This window comes from Dipodomys spectabilis, unplaced genomic scaffold, assembly GCF_019054845.1.
Source record: "Dipodomys spectabilis isolate Male_0828 unplaced genomic scaffold, ASM1905484v1 ptg000234l, whole genome shotgun sequence".
Lineage (NCBI taxonomy): Eukaryota > Metazoa > Chordata > Mammalia > Rodentia > Heteromyidae > Dipodomys > Dipodomys spectabilis.
In genome coordinates, this window is record NW_024870911.1 from 15566525 (window position 1) to 15582052 (window position 15528).

General features: G+C 40.5%; 1 protein-coding gene across 1 annotated transcript in view; it reads left to right on the forward strand.

Moving 5' to 3' along the window:
* The window catches only part of Lrig3 (leucine rich repeats and immunoglobulin like domains 3), a 55715-nt gene that overhangs the window by 22232 nt on the left and 17955 nt on the right, over positions 1–15528 (forward strand). The window contains exons 4-9 of the mRNA XM_042698812.1: positions 10138–10269; positions 11028–11171; positions 12421–12564; positions 12913–13056; positions 13717–13860; positions 14794–14874. Coding sequence (XP_042554746.1) covers positions 10138–10269; positions 11028–11171; positions 12421–12564; positions 12913–13056; positions 13717–13860; positions 14794–14874 — 789 coding nt within the window. The remainder of the gene's footprint in view (positions 1–10137; positions 10270–11027; positions 11172–12420; positions 12565–12912; positions 13057–13716; positions 13861–14793; positions 14875–15528) is intronic.

Here is a 15528-nt window from a genome sequence, read left to right on the forward strand (position 1 = left end):
CATTTCATTTCTCTCCATCTTCCGGATCTATCTCCCTCCATCTACAGGTGAGAAAGTGTAGTAGATCTGAGAAATGTAGTAAATGACCTAGGGCCAGGAATAGGATAACATCCTCTCTGAGCAACTAGAGTTGGAATTATTTTATCAGTGAGATCTTCCCTTTAGCAAGTTGCTTCATGTGAAGGAACCCCAGTTTATAGGTTTTACTTCTCTTCCTGACAGCTGTATGGGGTACGCTGTTTTCTGATGTACAGACAACATAGTCCAGGTTCCAGTACATCTTTCTAGGGCCGTCACAAGCTGTTTGTGAGTTTCAGAGCTAGTCGAGATTGTCCAATTGTATTAAACTCATTCATTCAATGCTGAGTTCTGGGAAAGCAAAGATGAGTTAATTAGCGGTTATCTCAATGGTTTCACAAGGGAATCACAGGTGAGTGGAGATTCTCACGAGTGTGGTCCCACTTGGACAAATGTCTCTGGAAGGCTTCTGCCTCACAAGGAGGAGAAAAATAAAGAAATGTTAAATTTTGTCACATACAAGAAGAGTTGCTTCTTATTGTACAGAAGCTAAGTTATTTCAGTTTAAGCTCTCTTCTCGGCATCTTTACCCTATGATGTCTTCCAGTGTTTGCTTTTAAATTGTTTATGTAGAGGACTAAATTGAATTTTGACTTGGGGATCAAAGAAAGGTTGTTTTGTATGTGGTATGAATGGGCTTTTGACCTACATTTCTTTTTTCTTTTTCATTTTTAGCATGTGTTAAAACTGGCACTTGAATAGGGCCCTGATTATTCCAGGACTTGTGGATTAAAATACTGTGTGGTAGCCATCTCTATCCTGTTTGTGATCCAGAAGATAATTATATTTCATATTTGCCTGACTTTCAGCTAGAAGGAACTAAGGCTCTTTGCTCCTAACACCTTGGCTCATTTGATCCTTAGTATCATTAGTTGTTCATCAAGATTCTGTCTCCTCTAGGAATTTCCACAGTTGGCTTTAGTCTTTGATGCCCCAGTCCTAGTGGACGAGTCTAAACATGTGTAACATGTGTGTTCTTTTAATGAAACTTCCTAATTATCTTTTTAGCAAAGAGATGAGCAGAGGCAGTTTATTTTTATCTGTTTGTGAGGAGTTCTTCATTTGTCAAAACTCTGTTTTAAAAAGCCTGATATTATGGGGTATTAGGTATTCCAGCCAGTCATTTGGAAAGGAAGCTCAGGAAACATTGTTTTATTTTTTTTTGGGGGGGGGGGTGGGCATGGTAGTATGTTTGTACAATGTTATATTTTCTCTTTTTTCTCTTTCTTTCTTTCTTTTTCTTTCTTTCTTTCTTTCTCTTTTTTTTTGGGGGGGTGGTCCGGTCGTGGGGCCTGAACTCTGGGCCTGGGCACTGTCCTTCAGCTCTTTAGCTCAAGGTTAACGCTCTACCACTTGAGCCACAGTGCCATTTCCAGCTTTTTCTGCTTCTGTGGTGCCGAGGAATCAAACCCAGGGCCTCATGCATGTGAGGCAAGCACTCTACCACTGAGCCACCTTCCCAGCCCCTGTAATATTTTCTTTTCTTTTTTTAGAAACTATAATTTTTTTTTATTTTTTTTTTAAATTTTATTTTATTTTATTTGAGAACATACTGTACAGAGGGGTTACAATTACATGGGCAGGATAATGCATACATTTCTTACCAAGCATTGCAGCCTCCTCCTTTGTTTACCCTTCACCTCCCTTCCCGCCTCCCCCCTCCCCCCCACCCAATCCTTCCCCCCCTCCCCCCCCCTTGCCCCCCCCCCCCCACCCTGCACCGACGTTGTAAAGCTCGTTTTTGACATGACATTTTGTACTTCTCATTGTTGCAACAGGTCCACCTGAATCCTTAAATGACTTGTTTTTCCCCATCTCCTCCACAAGTTATACTGACATCAAATATAGTGAAAGTGGGGGTTACACTGTGGGGGAGGGTGTAATATTTTCTTTAATCCATTCTTCCCTTCTTTCCTTTTGTGTGTGTGGTGTGTCTGTATGCGTGCGCATGCACGCACGCACTGCTTCTAGGGTTTGAACTTGTGGTCTAGGTGCTGTCCTTTCATCTTTTTTGCTATTTCTGGCATGCTGCCATTTAAGCCACACCTCCACTTCTGCCTTTTTGGTGGTTCATTGAACTTTCTTGTCCAGGCTGGCTTCACACTAGGATCCTCAGCTCTCAGCCTGTTGAGTAGCTAGGATTATAGGTATGAGTCACTGCTGCCCAGGTGTAATGTTTTCGTTAATAACTTGCGATTTCTTTATCAGTGGTGCTCAGCTAGCCACTTGCAAGATATTTGTGTGTGGCAGGGGTTATAAATATGTTTAGTATGTTTGCATGATGGCTGTGTGGAGCAACCACAGATTCAGCAATTGTTGGTTGAAGTAGTTGAGTTGGACTGAAGGGATATGATCAGAATGATCATAAAAAGATAGAGCACTACAAACATATAAAGCATAGTAATCCTAGATAGTCAGGAGGCTGGAATTTGAGGATTGCAGTTCAAAGCCAGCCTGGGAAGGAAAGTCAGTGAAAAACTCTTATCTCCAATTAGCCACCAAAAAGCCAGAAGTGGAGCCATAGCTCAAATTGTAGAGCACTAATATTAAGCGATAGAGAAGGGACAGTACCCGGCCCTGAGTTCAAGGCCCTTTCCCCCAAAAAAAATTAAATTAAAAAATTTTAAAATTAAATGTCAATGCATGTAACCTCTCAAAAAGGAAAAATGCATCATGCACATAGTTTCCGTGAATGGCCAAATCTGCACATCTTTTCATATCACCAAGCCAGACTTTGAGCTGCCTGTTATATGCAATAGATAGGAGATACTTAAGACTATGGATGGATGTATCTTGTTCATCAAGAGCCAACAGTCTGCTGGGTGCCAGTGGCTCATGCCTGTAATCCTAGGTACTCCGGACGCTGAGATCTGAGGATTGTGGTTCAAAGCCAGCCTGGGCAGGAAAGTCCAAGAGACTCTTCTCCAATGAACCACCAGAAAACTGAAAGTGGCACTGTGGCTCAAAGTGGTAGAGCACACCTTGAGCAAAAAAAGCTCAGGGACAGCATCTAGGCTCTGAGTTCAAGCCCTATGACCAGAAAAAAAAAAAAACAAACAAAAAACCAAAGGCCTGATTGGCTCAGGAATTTCAATTTCAGTGTGATTAAAAATAAATAAAAGCAATCCCCCCCACCCCCGGATATTAAGGATCCCTTACTAGTAAGCAAAAAACATTCCAATCTGGTTCTCCTTTCCACTTCTGGACATAAACTCGCACTGTTTCAGAGTGTGTGAGGGTTTTTGAACTACTTGGGATTTCTGGAGGTCACAGTGAGTCAACACCAATCATCTTTTTATCGAGCGGTCCTAGCACTAACCCCTATTCATCACATTTGACTCTCATGAAGGTACTGGCTACATGCAGAACAGATGTTCAGAATATCAGAGCAAGTGAGCACGTCTGATCCATGGCAAGGACACCTTTACCCATTTTCCTAGCGATTACAGACACTGGAAAATGCTTGTGTTGAGCTGCTCTGAGCCAGAGGGAATTCTAGTGTGCATGCCAGGCTTCAGGAGGGGTCTCCTACTTGAAACACAAATCACAAAGAAAGGGACAGAACACAAGGAAGTAACTCCTTGGCAAGCCAAACTTGTCTATGAGACCAGCACTTGAGAAACCTGGCCTGTATGCAGGAGAGGAAAAGCTCAGGGTGCCATCAGGAGGCCACGAGTAGAGTGATGCCCTGGTACCATTGTCCCATCTTGTCTTTGGCGTCAAATCAGTAGCTTCCCACCTGGTACCTCCATGTGCCCTCCACCCACTTCCTAGCCACTGTTCCTAGAGCAGGTTATTTTATTGTACACATGAGAAGTATCATTCCACCACATTCAAAACCCTCAGATCCCTCTCTACAGTTAACACAAAATGAAAGCCAGGGCCTAGCATGGTTTCCCCGACCCCATGTGACTTCTCCCTCACTCCCAAGTTTCATGCTTTGCCTATCTCTACCAATGTGTGATGTAGATATACTCCAGCTATGAAGGCATTACTTCATTTCCTGGAAAGGAAGAAGCCTGGCTTTAACTCACTTACCTGAATCCTGACCATGCCTTTGCTTCTGCTTAGTACACGGCAAGTGTACTCCCTTGCAAGCAGACTCCTTGGATCTTCCTGTAGCCCCTCATTCCTGTGGAAGGGTTCAATGACTTCCTTATTCTTCCCATTCTCCTCCATGTGCCTGTCCTTTCTTCAGCCTTTGCTCTCTCTTCCCTGCTACTAAGGGAATTTGCCACCCTTTTGGCCTCTCCCATTCATTCGCCTGCTCTTCTCTCTGACTGCAGATAAGGTCAAAGATATGTCTGTCTTCTTCATGACTAGATTTCCCTCCAACATCCTCCAAGTAAGTATCCTTAGACTAAAAGATGCGAATCCATGCTTGCCTCTAACATTGAAAAGATATTTGGCAAAATTGGCTGGCTGGCCAAGGTGACAACAGAGTGAAGCTATTGTGGTTGGACTTACAGAGCTAAGGCTAAAATACCTAGGACTCTGGTTTTGAAGGAACCAACCGTCCACATTCCCCACCAACCAAGCCCCCAGGTCTGTTTGTCCGCAAGAGACTAATTATATTTCACCTCAGCAGTGATTTGACCATGGAACTCCCTGTACTATCAACAAACAGAGAAGACCAAAATATTCCTTGTCGCTTAAGCTGGATTTGCATGAGGGCTAGACACCTCCTAATGCTTGCTGAGTGTTATGATTTCTCCACAATGGAAAAATGGCATTTCTGTATAACTGAAGTTACAGAAAAAAGTATCCACACAGATTTCGACGGTATAGTTGTTGTGGTTCAAGTTGTTGCACCTTTCCTGCCCCCAAACAGTTAATCAGCTGCAGTGCTTTTTAATGTGTCAATCAGTTTTGGCATTTATCCATTTTTGGAAGAAAAGGAAAGCTGCCACAGAATCAGGTCTCTGTCTTCTAGAACTTACTGTTTGTGACACACTGGATAAAATACATTTATTCTGAGAGTTTATCCCGATGGCAGAGCTTTTTAAGTCTACTTTTTCTGTAATTATCCTCATTTTTTGGCCCGTCTTTTGTGACATATAGCAGATTCGTTATTATTATTATTTTAATTTTAAACTGGTACCTATCAGGTGGTTATTTACCAGTTGGTCTAAGAGCTCCTGAAGAATGGCATTTGGGTTTAATTCAGTTCCATTAGGACGGATTTAAATTTATTTATTTATTTATTTATTGCGATACAGGAGCTATTATTCTGATAGGTGTAAGGGATTTTTTGTGCTGGAAGGCAGAGCTGACAAAGACCGCACTGTGCGTGCCTCCTGTATAAGTGAATGCTTTCACACAGCAATTTAGGAGGTGTGCAGTTCAGGAAATTGCTGGGTTTTGGCTGGAGCATACTTTCACTGCAAGGAAAATTTTATTCGTCACAGAGTAATTGGCAGGTTTAATACCTTGTTCATAATTACCTTATAAACAAACGCATGTATAAACCAGAGTAGATGGTCAGGTATGTCCCTTGCAGCCCAATAGGAGCGATAGGAGACACCTGTGCATCTCCTCTCCCCCACCCCCTCCCCTCCCCCCGAGAAAATAACTAGCTCCAGTTATCACTAAAATAATTTTATAACTCGAGTGTTTTCTTTCTGTTGTTAAATACGGTATAAAGGTAGCCATCCTGGCTTGCCTTAGACAGCTTGGGAGGCGGGGGCAGGGGGCAAAGCCAGATGGAGAGTTTGGAGGGCACTGTGGTAGGACAGGGCAGGGGCTGGAAAGGCAGGCACTTGGACACTTGTGGGTTTCTCCACTGTTTGTGGGAGGATATCCTGGTAATGCAAACATTGGCTTATGTATTTAAAAGAAAAATTTTGCCCCTGCAAGCGTGGTTTTGCTGAACCCACAAACCCTGACCCTAAGGCCTTGTGGCTTTGCTCTTGGATTGAATTCATCATTTCCAGGACTTAGAAATTGACTAATTGTCTTCCCTGTATCCTCCAAACCTCACAGCTAGATCAAGGAGCTGGTTCGCTGGCGAATCCGTATGTGGGCAATGGCCAGCATCAAAGGTCATGGCTGACTTGACTCTAAACAAAATCTGCACAATTTTATGGGAATCCGAGGGCCCTGATAACTTGGGACTTATACACAAGACTGCATTTGCTAACTCTACTATTATGAAAGTCAGGCTCTTAAGATATACATTGTCTGTGTTTGTCAACCTTGTGTAGGCTTACTTTTCGAAAGGGAGTTAGACGCTGAGACTGGGATTTCAAAGATCAGCAAAAGACAATCACTCTACATCCCTCAAAAGTAATACCCTGTGGGTTTTTAATAATAATCTAGAGAAGTGTTGTCGAAATATAGAATGAACTTCCTCATTCTTACCCCTACTCTTCTTGCTCATGGACAAAATGGCACCAAGATGTTTGCTAGTATTCAGGAAATCAACTTTGTAACTCTGGTGGATAAAGAACACCCAGAAATCCTTGAAGATCCATCTTTCTCTTCCCCCCAAAGTAGGAGGGAACCCCACTTTCTTCCTTAAATGTTGGCATGATGGTGGTTTCCTGAGCCATGATGGATTCCCATTTCTGAAACCAGAAGTTCAGTTGTTTTTGTTTGTCTGTTTTTGACTGAGATGTAGCAGACTTCTCAGGAGGTACATATCTGTTAAGAACATAGTTGCCAAAATACTGTTGATTTTTTTTATTTTATATGCCATAAACCTTCAGGGATTGCATTGGAATCAACCTGGTCTTACTCCGGGAGGTGATGCAAAAACAAATGAAAAACTCTGGATGCCTGATTTTTAATTTCTCAATCACACCTAATCTAGAGAAATTATTTTGGCATAATATATAAAAAGTGTTTAGCACATGGCTGGGGGGAACCTAATTTATATTCAATATTAGATTACATACCCATTCCAACACAGAGAGATAAAACTCTGCATTGACGATGTGTGCATTGTGGCAGAAGACTGGCAGTGTCCATACTATGTGAGAAAGCCCCAGTACACCTGACTCAAGAACCTTTTGAGTTGGGGGGGAGATGTGTGACTTCTAGTGAGACCGAAAGGAGAGGATCGCTAAGGTGTGATGCCTATGTGCATCTGATCATATAAAATAGTACTTATTGAAATGAACTCCAGGAAATGGCAACAAGAGGTTTCTTCTTTGTTTTATTTTTTGTTTTGTTTTCTTTTCTTTCAGTCTTGTTTGTTCATTTACCTATCTCTGGGAGGGGTAGGGGGCACAGAAATGGAGCGACAAAGGACGAACAAATGCAGCAGTGGTACTCACTACACACTGTGTGATAATGAACTATACAACCAACTTGTAGGTGGGGATGGGAGGGAAAAAACTGGGAGAGAGCGAGGGAAGCGTGACATTGTCCAAAAGGAAATGTACTCTTTACATTATAGATTATATATATATATATAATATATATATATATATGGAATTCTATGCCTTGTCATAAAGAATGACACCGCCCCATTTGTTAGGAGAGGAAAAGACTTGGAAAAAAATTATATTAAGTGAGCTAAGCCAGGCCCAAAGAAACATAGGTCCCATGGTTTCCCTTATTTGCAATAATTAGTATACATCTAGGATAATCTTACTAGACAAGTAGAAAAGGTCAAAAGCTATGTACATTTGACCATATAAGATGATGCTAAGTTAAATGAACCCCAAGATAGGGACACAAGAGATTTTATCTTTGTCGCTGTTTCTTTTAATGTACTATGTGATTTTTCTGTTTCTTTGGTATGTTCTTCCCCCATGGTATAACCCCTGTTCTCACTGTATTTGATTCTGGTGCCCTGCATCTTGTATATACATTTTCCTAATTTGGGGAGGGGAATAGAAATCACAAAATGCTGAAATAAGGATACAGGATGACCCATTGTAACAATGAGATGCACAAGACACTATACAACTTGGGGGTGGGGGAGGGAGGAGTTGGGAGGTGGGGCGGGAAGGGATGGTAGGGGATAACAAAGGAGGGGGTAACAGTGCTCAATGGGAAATGTACTCATTACCTTACTCATGTAACTCTCACCCCTCTGTGCAATAAAAATATATATTAAAAATTAAAAGAAATCTAGCTAGCTTTTGGAGAAAGAGGGAGGAGGGAGGGAAGGAGAGGGGGAGAGAGAGGAGATATTTTCCAAGAGAAATACAATCATGAAATATATCTAATCTTGTTTGGTAAGTAAAAGACCATACCTAGAAACAGCAGTGTGTGACTTGTATAAGTTACAGAGTTCCACTTAGAATATGCAGATTCTTCCTTCTTGTGAAGAGAAGACCTCACAAGATTTATAAAAGGACTATTATCTTCCCAGATTTTTCTGCTTTAACAGGTTATTTTTCTCTGATTCTAAAGCCCCATGGCTTTCCACATGGATTGCATCCATGTCCAAGATCTAGAAACTGACTAATTATCCCTCTCCCATCACCCTCCCCTCCATACCTCACAATTAGATCAAGGAGTTAGTACATTGGGGAATCCACATGGGGACACTGGCCAGAATCAGAGGCCATGGCTGAATCAATGCAAAGCAAAGTTTGGACGAACTGGGCTATCAGATTTAAGATGACAATTGAGATGGCTAAAATATCAGTTTAACTACTGTTTTCTAACACAATGGTCAATGAATACTAAATTTTTCCTTTGAGCTGCTGTGTTGATATCCTTTTAACTGCTTTGAAGCCAGGCTCAGTGGCTTTTGCCTTTAATTCTAGCTACTCAGGAGACTGATATAGGGAGGATCAAGGTTCCAGGCTAGACCCAATGATAAAATGTTTGTGTGACCATCTCAACTAGTAAAGAACTCTGTGTGATGGTGGATACCTATCATTTCAGGTACAGTGAAAAGTGTAAAACAGAAAGATCAAGGTCCAGGACAGAAAGCAAGACCCTATTTCCAAAATAATGGATGCAAAGAAACGATAGAGACATGGCTCAAGTATTGAGTGCCTGCCAAGCAAGAGTTCAGATCACACTACCTCACATTCCCCAAAAGAGATTTGACATGATCTTTCTCTTAAAATATTCTCGTTTTCCCCTATTTGAAGGCTATTAGCAATAGGAATCTGTACTGTCCTATCTACTAGGTACGTGTAGCAATTGAGCTCTTAAAATGTTGCTACTGTAACTGAGCATCTTAAGGAACTGAATTCTAATGTATCTATCAGATAGTCTAAAATCTAAATCTACCTAGCTACCTACCTAGGTATACATCATCTACCTATCATGTAGACTGGGTTTCATCATATAATCCAGGTTGGTTGCAAACCTGAAATCCTCTTGCCTCTGCCTCTCAAATGCTGAGATTGCAGATGTGTGCACGATGCCTAGATAACGTTTACTATAATTTAAATAAAAAAGTACACATGGCTAGTGGCTGTAGTCTATTGTTGATGACTGCTAATGTCAAACATACCCTAATCTGTGTCCAGGGATTAGACTGATGTGCTCTTAGTGTGACACCTTTATAATCCATCCAAACCCTGGGATATTTCTACTGCTCCAGAAGCCTCTGGCAATGCATTGAAACGTGTTAAAAGAACAGATCTCTTGAACCTATTTCAGCCCTATTTTGATGACTATGTCCAGATCTTTTACACTGGAGATATGGGTACTTTTCAATAGAAGACTTAGATTAGAAATCAAGGGGAAAGGAACAAGAAATTATTTCATCAGTTCCTGATTTGCCCACTGGATGCTGGGCATTTCATTATCCATTTAGTAAAATGAGAACAACTATTCAGAAAAGTAGCCTAAAGAAAAATCAAACAGTAGTCTTTAAGTGCCTAGCATTCAAGCAGTCATTGCTAAAGATTATCTCTACTTCATGTAGAACTGCTTTTCATATATTCTAATACCATGATTTAGGAGCCAATGAATACATCAGAAGTGGCCATGATATTTATGTTTCACTTAGAAAAGTATTGTTTCAATCACTCAAATGTTCCATAATTCTAAAGACCCAGTTAGAAATAAAAGATTTTTTTCCCCCTCTTTTCCATTTGTGGTATCATGAATGTGTCATTATCTGGACTGTCTCCTTAATTCCAGGGCTGGCAACAGGATTTCCGAGATAATTCCTGAGCATCTCAAACTATTTCAGTCCCTTGAAACTTTGGACCTGAGCAGCAATAATATTTCAGAGCTGAAAGGTGCATTTCCACCCCTGCAACTCAAGTTTCTGTAAGTGAACTCTTCTTTGCCAAAATTTTCATCTGTAATGAAAATATTATAACAAAAAAGAAAACAAGAAAACTTTAAACCTGTTATTATTGATGGACCAAAAATGAAACTTTCTCATTGATTTGAATTTGCTCTGGGACTAAAGAGCCACAATCTTCATTTTGTTCTTACATTTTAGATTATAAAATATTAGGGTTTTTTTTTTGCCTAAAGTAAAAATGAAAGTTAGGGCTGGGGTTGTGTCTTCAGTGGTAGAATACTTTGTAACCAAGTACAAGGAAGGCTCTAAGTTCAAACCCCAGTACTGGAAGAAATATAATAAAAATTAAACTGTTGCTGGTTTTTGTTAATTAACAGTAGCACAGAAAGTGGAAATGTATCCACAACAAATTTATCCACACACACACACGTACACACACGTTAGTGTGCACATGCACACCAGTACTGCGGCTTCAACTCAGAGCCTTATGTTTTTGCTTTGCCTATTTGCTCAAAGCTGGTGTGCTACCTACCACTTGAGCCACACTTCCACTTCTACACAACAAACTTTCGTGTCCTTCAGATATAGCAAGCACAGTGATTTTCTTCCTAGTCCATATGTGTAAATTAACAACTTTCCCATCAGGACCTAAACAATAATATTTGAAAGTGGTCATGGATGATTAGCTTCTCCAAAGAATCTTGATAATGCAGAAATTGAATGCACGTTAGCTTGTCTCTTAAAGCAGAAAGACAGCTCCTCTTCAAACTTTCCACAGGTATATCAACAGCAACCGAGTCATGTCTGTGGAACCTGGTTATTTTGACAACTTGGCCAACACACTCCTGGTGTTAAAGTTGAATAGGAACCGGCTGTCAACCATCCCACCCAAGATGTTTAAACTGCCACAACTGCAGCAGCTGTAAGTCAGAGTAGCTTCCTAGATACCATGTCCCATCTCTGCTAAAACCTAACCTGTGACAGAGAGGAAGTAGAGCCAAGCCTGTGACCACAGCCTTGCCTTTGAGAGCAGGAGTTACAGGATCTGAGTTGGAAAAATCCAACTGTCACTTAATGCCAGCGACTGGCTGACAAGACACGTTAGATTGTTACTAAAAGAGTGAATTGTATGATCATTGAAAGCCCCTCTTCCAAAGGTACCATTGTGGCACTGCAGAAATCCTGGGGCTGTCAGCAGCTATGGTTTATGAAAATAATACCCACAACTCCAGGAGGCTTCCATAGCCTAAGTGGCTATAAAGAACTGTCTTGTTAATAATGGTACACCCATCTGTGAGCAGGTTCCTGCAAGAGTGGCTTTCAACCTTGATTGCACATTATAGAGAGTTGGGGAGCATTGAAAAAAAACCTCACAGCTTCAAGGCCACACCCCAAACCAATTATATTAAAACCTCTGGGAGTAAGACCCAGGCCTCAGTAATTTTTACAACTTCCCAAGTGGTTACCGTGTACAGCCAAGGTTGAGAACTATTGCCTACAAGAATGCATTCTACCTGAAAAGAATCAGAGGAGATGGTGACAGGCTTTGTACCCACCTAGGTGAGAGATACCTTTGATGGCTTTGTTCTTGAATATACCTTACATATTAGTATAATGTCTAATTTCCTCATTCTGGGTCATTTAAAACCAAATACTGATTTGTAGGCTGCTATTAATTTGTAGTATGATATCGAATGGACTACTGTTTAGAAATTAAAGTGTCATCTAGTATTAGTATTCTTTATCTTTTTGTGTGTGTGTTAGCACTGGGGCTAGGCACTGTCACTAAACTAAGCTTTCTTGTTCAAGGCTGGTGTTTTACCATTTGAGTCACAGCTCCACTTTGGCTTTTTTTTGCATGTGTATGGTTAATTGAAAACAAATCACAATCCTGAGAGCTCAGCCTCTTGAGTAGCTAGAATTATAGGTGTCAGCTACCAGCACCTGACTATGTTAGCATTTTATTATTCCAAAAATTCACCCTGCCTTTCAGACATAGAGCCACTCTCTCTCTGCTAATCAAGAGATGTTCTTCTTAGTGAAATTTAAAATGTTCTATGTTAACTTTTAACACTGACTTGGATGAACTATATTGTAGCAGTGATATGTTTTATTACTATTTCCAGAATTTGTTGTACAAATTAACTGTTCCAATGTAATCTCCAACACAGTGAGCTAAACAGAAACAAGATTAGAAACATAGATGGCCTCGCCTTCCAAGGTCTTGGTGCTCTGAAGTCTCTGAGAATGCAAAGAAATGGAGTCACGAGACTTATGGATGGCGCATTTTGGGGGCTGAGCAACATGGAAATCTTGTAAGTAAGCAATGGTGGTGGGTGGTGGCCACCCTGTTCCCATTTTAGGCTGTATGATCATTCAAAGCTCAGTGAGTGAGAGACACCATGTCAAAAATCTCATAATGAACAATCTCATTTATAATTTAATATTCAGCTTTTCACCTTTCCTTCAGATAATCTGGAATTTACAAGCATATCCATTTATGAGAAAGACTTTGTAGTACCTTTTGCTGATGTCTCCAACAGAACTGGAAAGCTAAATCTCTAGTAACAATAGACTAAGGGCTAGGTGGCAGTCATCTGTGCCCTTTGAAAATACCAGATAATGAACTCGCTCCTTGCCTTTGATTCTTGCCCTGAATGCAGGCAGCTGGACCACAACAACCTGACCGAGATTACCAAAGGCTGGCTTTATGGCTTACTGATGCTGCAGGAGCTTCATCTGAGTCAGAATGCCATTCACAGGATCAGCCCTGATGCTTGGGAGTTCTGCCAGAAACTCAGTGAGCTGTGAGTCGCTTTTTATTCTCCTCAGGTTCGAGAACAGGGATCATGGCAGAGCATGAGCTCCTTACCACTGATGTGTGAAATTTTCATAACAATGTTTCCAAGGTGACAGGTTTTGGGGTTTCCCCACCCCCCACATGCCACCTTGTCACATTACTGCTGTGATAAATCGAAGCCAACTTGGCTGCTTTTATTTCCCTGGCCGAGTCAAAAGCAATCATGCTCTCATTATTCTTCTTCTCATCATTATCATCATTATTATTTTAATGTTACATAGTTGTACAAAGACGTTATGATTCCGTAAGTTGGGTTACAAATACAATGAATTTTGATCAGTGTCACCCTTTCTGTCATTCTCCCTCATTTTCCCCCTCTCCTAGTCCTATACTCAAGTTAACATAGTTCAATTTTTATATATAATGTTCTTGAATATAAAGACAGTGTTTTTGCTTAGCCTTCGTCCTTCCCTTTTTCTTAAATTACTGAGATTAAAGGAAATGTTTTCCTGTGTTATTGTTAAGTCAGAACTTAAAAATAAGGATTATTGCAGTTTTATTTATTACCTGCCTTGTAGAAAAATAGATCATTGTATTGAATGGAAAACACAAATAAAAGCTGCTTTTTTTTTTCTTCATACATCTTTTTTTTTTTTTTCCTTTACAGAGACCTAACTTTCAACCACTTGTCGAGGTTAGATGATTCAAGCTTCCTTGGTCTAAGTTTACTAAATACCCTGTCCATTGGGAACAACAAAGTCAACTATATTGCTGATTGTGCCTTCCGGGGGCTTTCCAGTTTAAAGACTTTGTAAGTTACACGTTTTTCTCTCCATCCACAGAACCTAATTGGTTCCTAAATGTGCCCACTTTTCTCCCAGCAGATTTCCTTTGTTGTTAAGGAAATGTGTATAGCCTCAAAAAGAGGGTCTTAATCTTTCCCAGAACAGTTTGATTAAGATGGATCCATTTCATCCATATGTGTTTCTTACGGGAATTAAAAAGGCTGGTGATCAGATTGTGGAGTGACTGTAGTTACCCTTCTCAGGATTTCTGGACGTTCCTAACTTCTAAAGAGATAAATAACTTTAAATCCACTCATGCTTCTATGAAAAATACAAATTAAAAATAACTCCGAGCAAAAAGGTACACAAAGAGCAGTGTGGGAAGACGTATGCTTATTGTGTGAGGTCTATACACAAGCTGTTCTCTGCCCAGTGAGAAAAAACAAAACAAATCAAAACAAAAACCGAGAGAGTTGAATTAATTGACCTTTGAAAACTCTCTCAAATGTGAATTGAACATTGCACAATGGGCTTTTGATTTTTTTGCCCTGTCAGAAATTGGTGCCGTTTCCTGTTGGAAGCGTTAACAGAATTGAAAGACAGCCCGTGTGCCTTGGCGACTCCTGCTTGTGTGGCTGGAACCGTGGGGGCTTTCGAGTTTGATGCATTTTTTTTCTTCCCAAACAAGTTCAAGCCTTCTGAATTTAGTCATTTTGATCGAGGAGGACCTCACAGAGCCCGAGAGTCAACTGTCTTGATTTGAAGCAAATCCTTACAATGTTATTGAGGGAAGAGTACAGAGTAAGAGCAATCTCCTGAAGAATGAAGTTCATTATTTGGAAAGGGGGGTGGAGGTGATGCAGGGATTAGGAGGAATTGGTTACAGATGTTATGCCACCTGGGTGGTGACCTTAGGTCTCTGGAGCAATCTCTCTGATGAGAATGCTTGTCTCTATTAGGGATCTGAAAAACAATGAGATTTCATGGACTATCGAAGACATGAATGGCGCCTTCTCTGGGCTTGACAAACTGAGACAGCTGTGAGTATAATTTGTCTCATAATGGGGCTCCACCTGCAAGAGGTGAGGAGTAGGTGTGGCATCCTGTTTGTATACCTTCTCATCTCTTCCTAGTGAGTGCTGGTGTCAAAGATGTATGCATGATAATTAGCTTCTTTTCCCACTTGTTTTAGTACCTGAGTATATGAACTTTAAGTAGTTTTGAATGTTTAGACTTTGGGATTATTCTATTCAAAAGTGAGGGCCCATACAAACTTCAACTCTTTGATACCTCCCTTCCCCCGCCATCGTCAGGTTGAACTTTAATCACCAGAAATTATCTAGAGACCATTGATAATGACTCAGCATTCATTGATAATGCCATAGGAGACTCCAAGAATACAGGACGAAGCATCTTAGGTTTAGCCATAAAAGAGTCTTGCAGGTGACAAGATTATGTTTTAAGCTGACAATGAAGATATCCAAGGAAGAGGAGAGGAGAAAACTTTCAATATTCGTTGCTTTATCTGTAATCACTTCCTTGAAATAAAGTTTCTTCATATGTTAAAAAGACTTGGAAGGAAAATACTTTAAAGTGCCCATCAAAGTAACTTCTTGAATACTTATTTTTGCTGGGTTTTCTGGCGAATCCTTTGAAAACCATATTGAGCTACATTAGTGAAATATAGATAACAG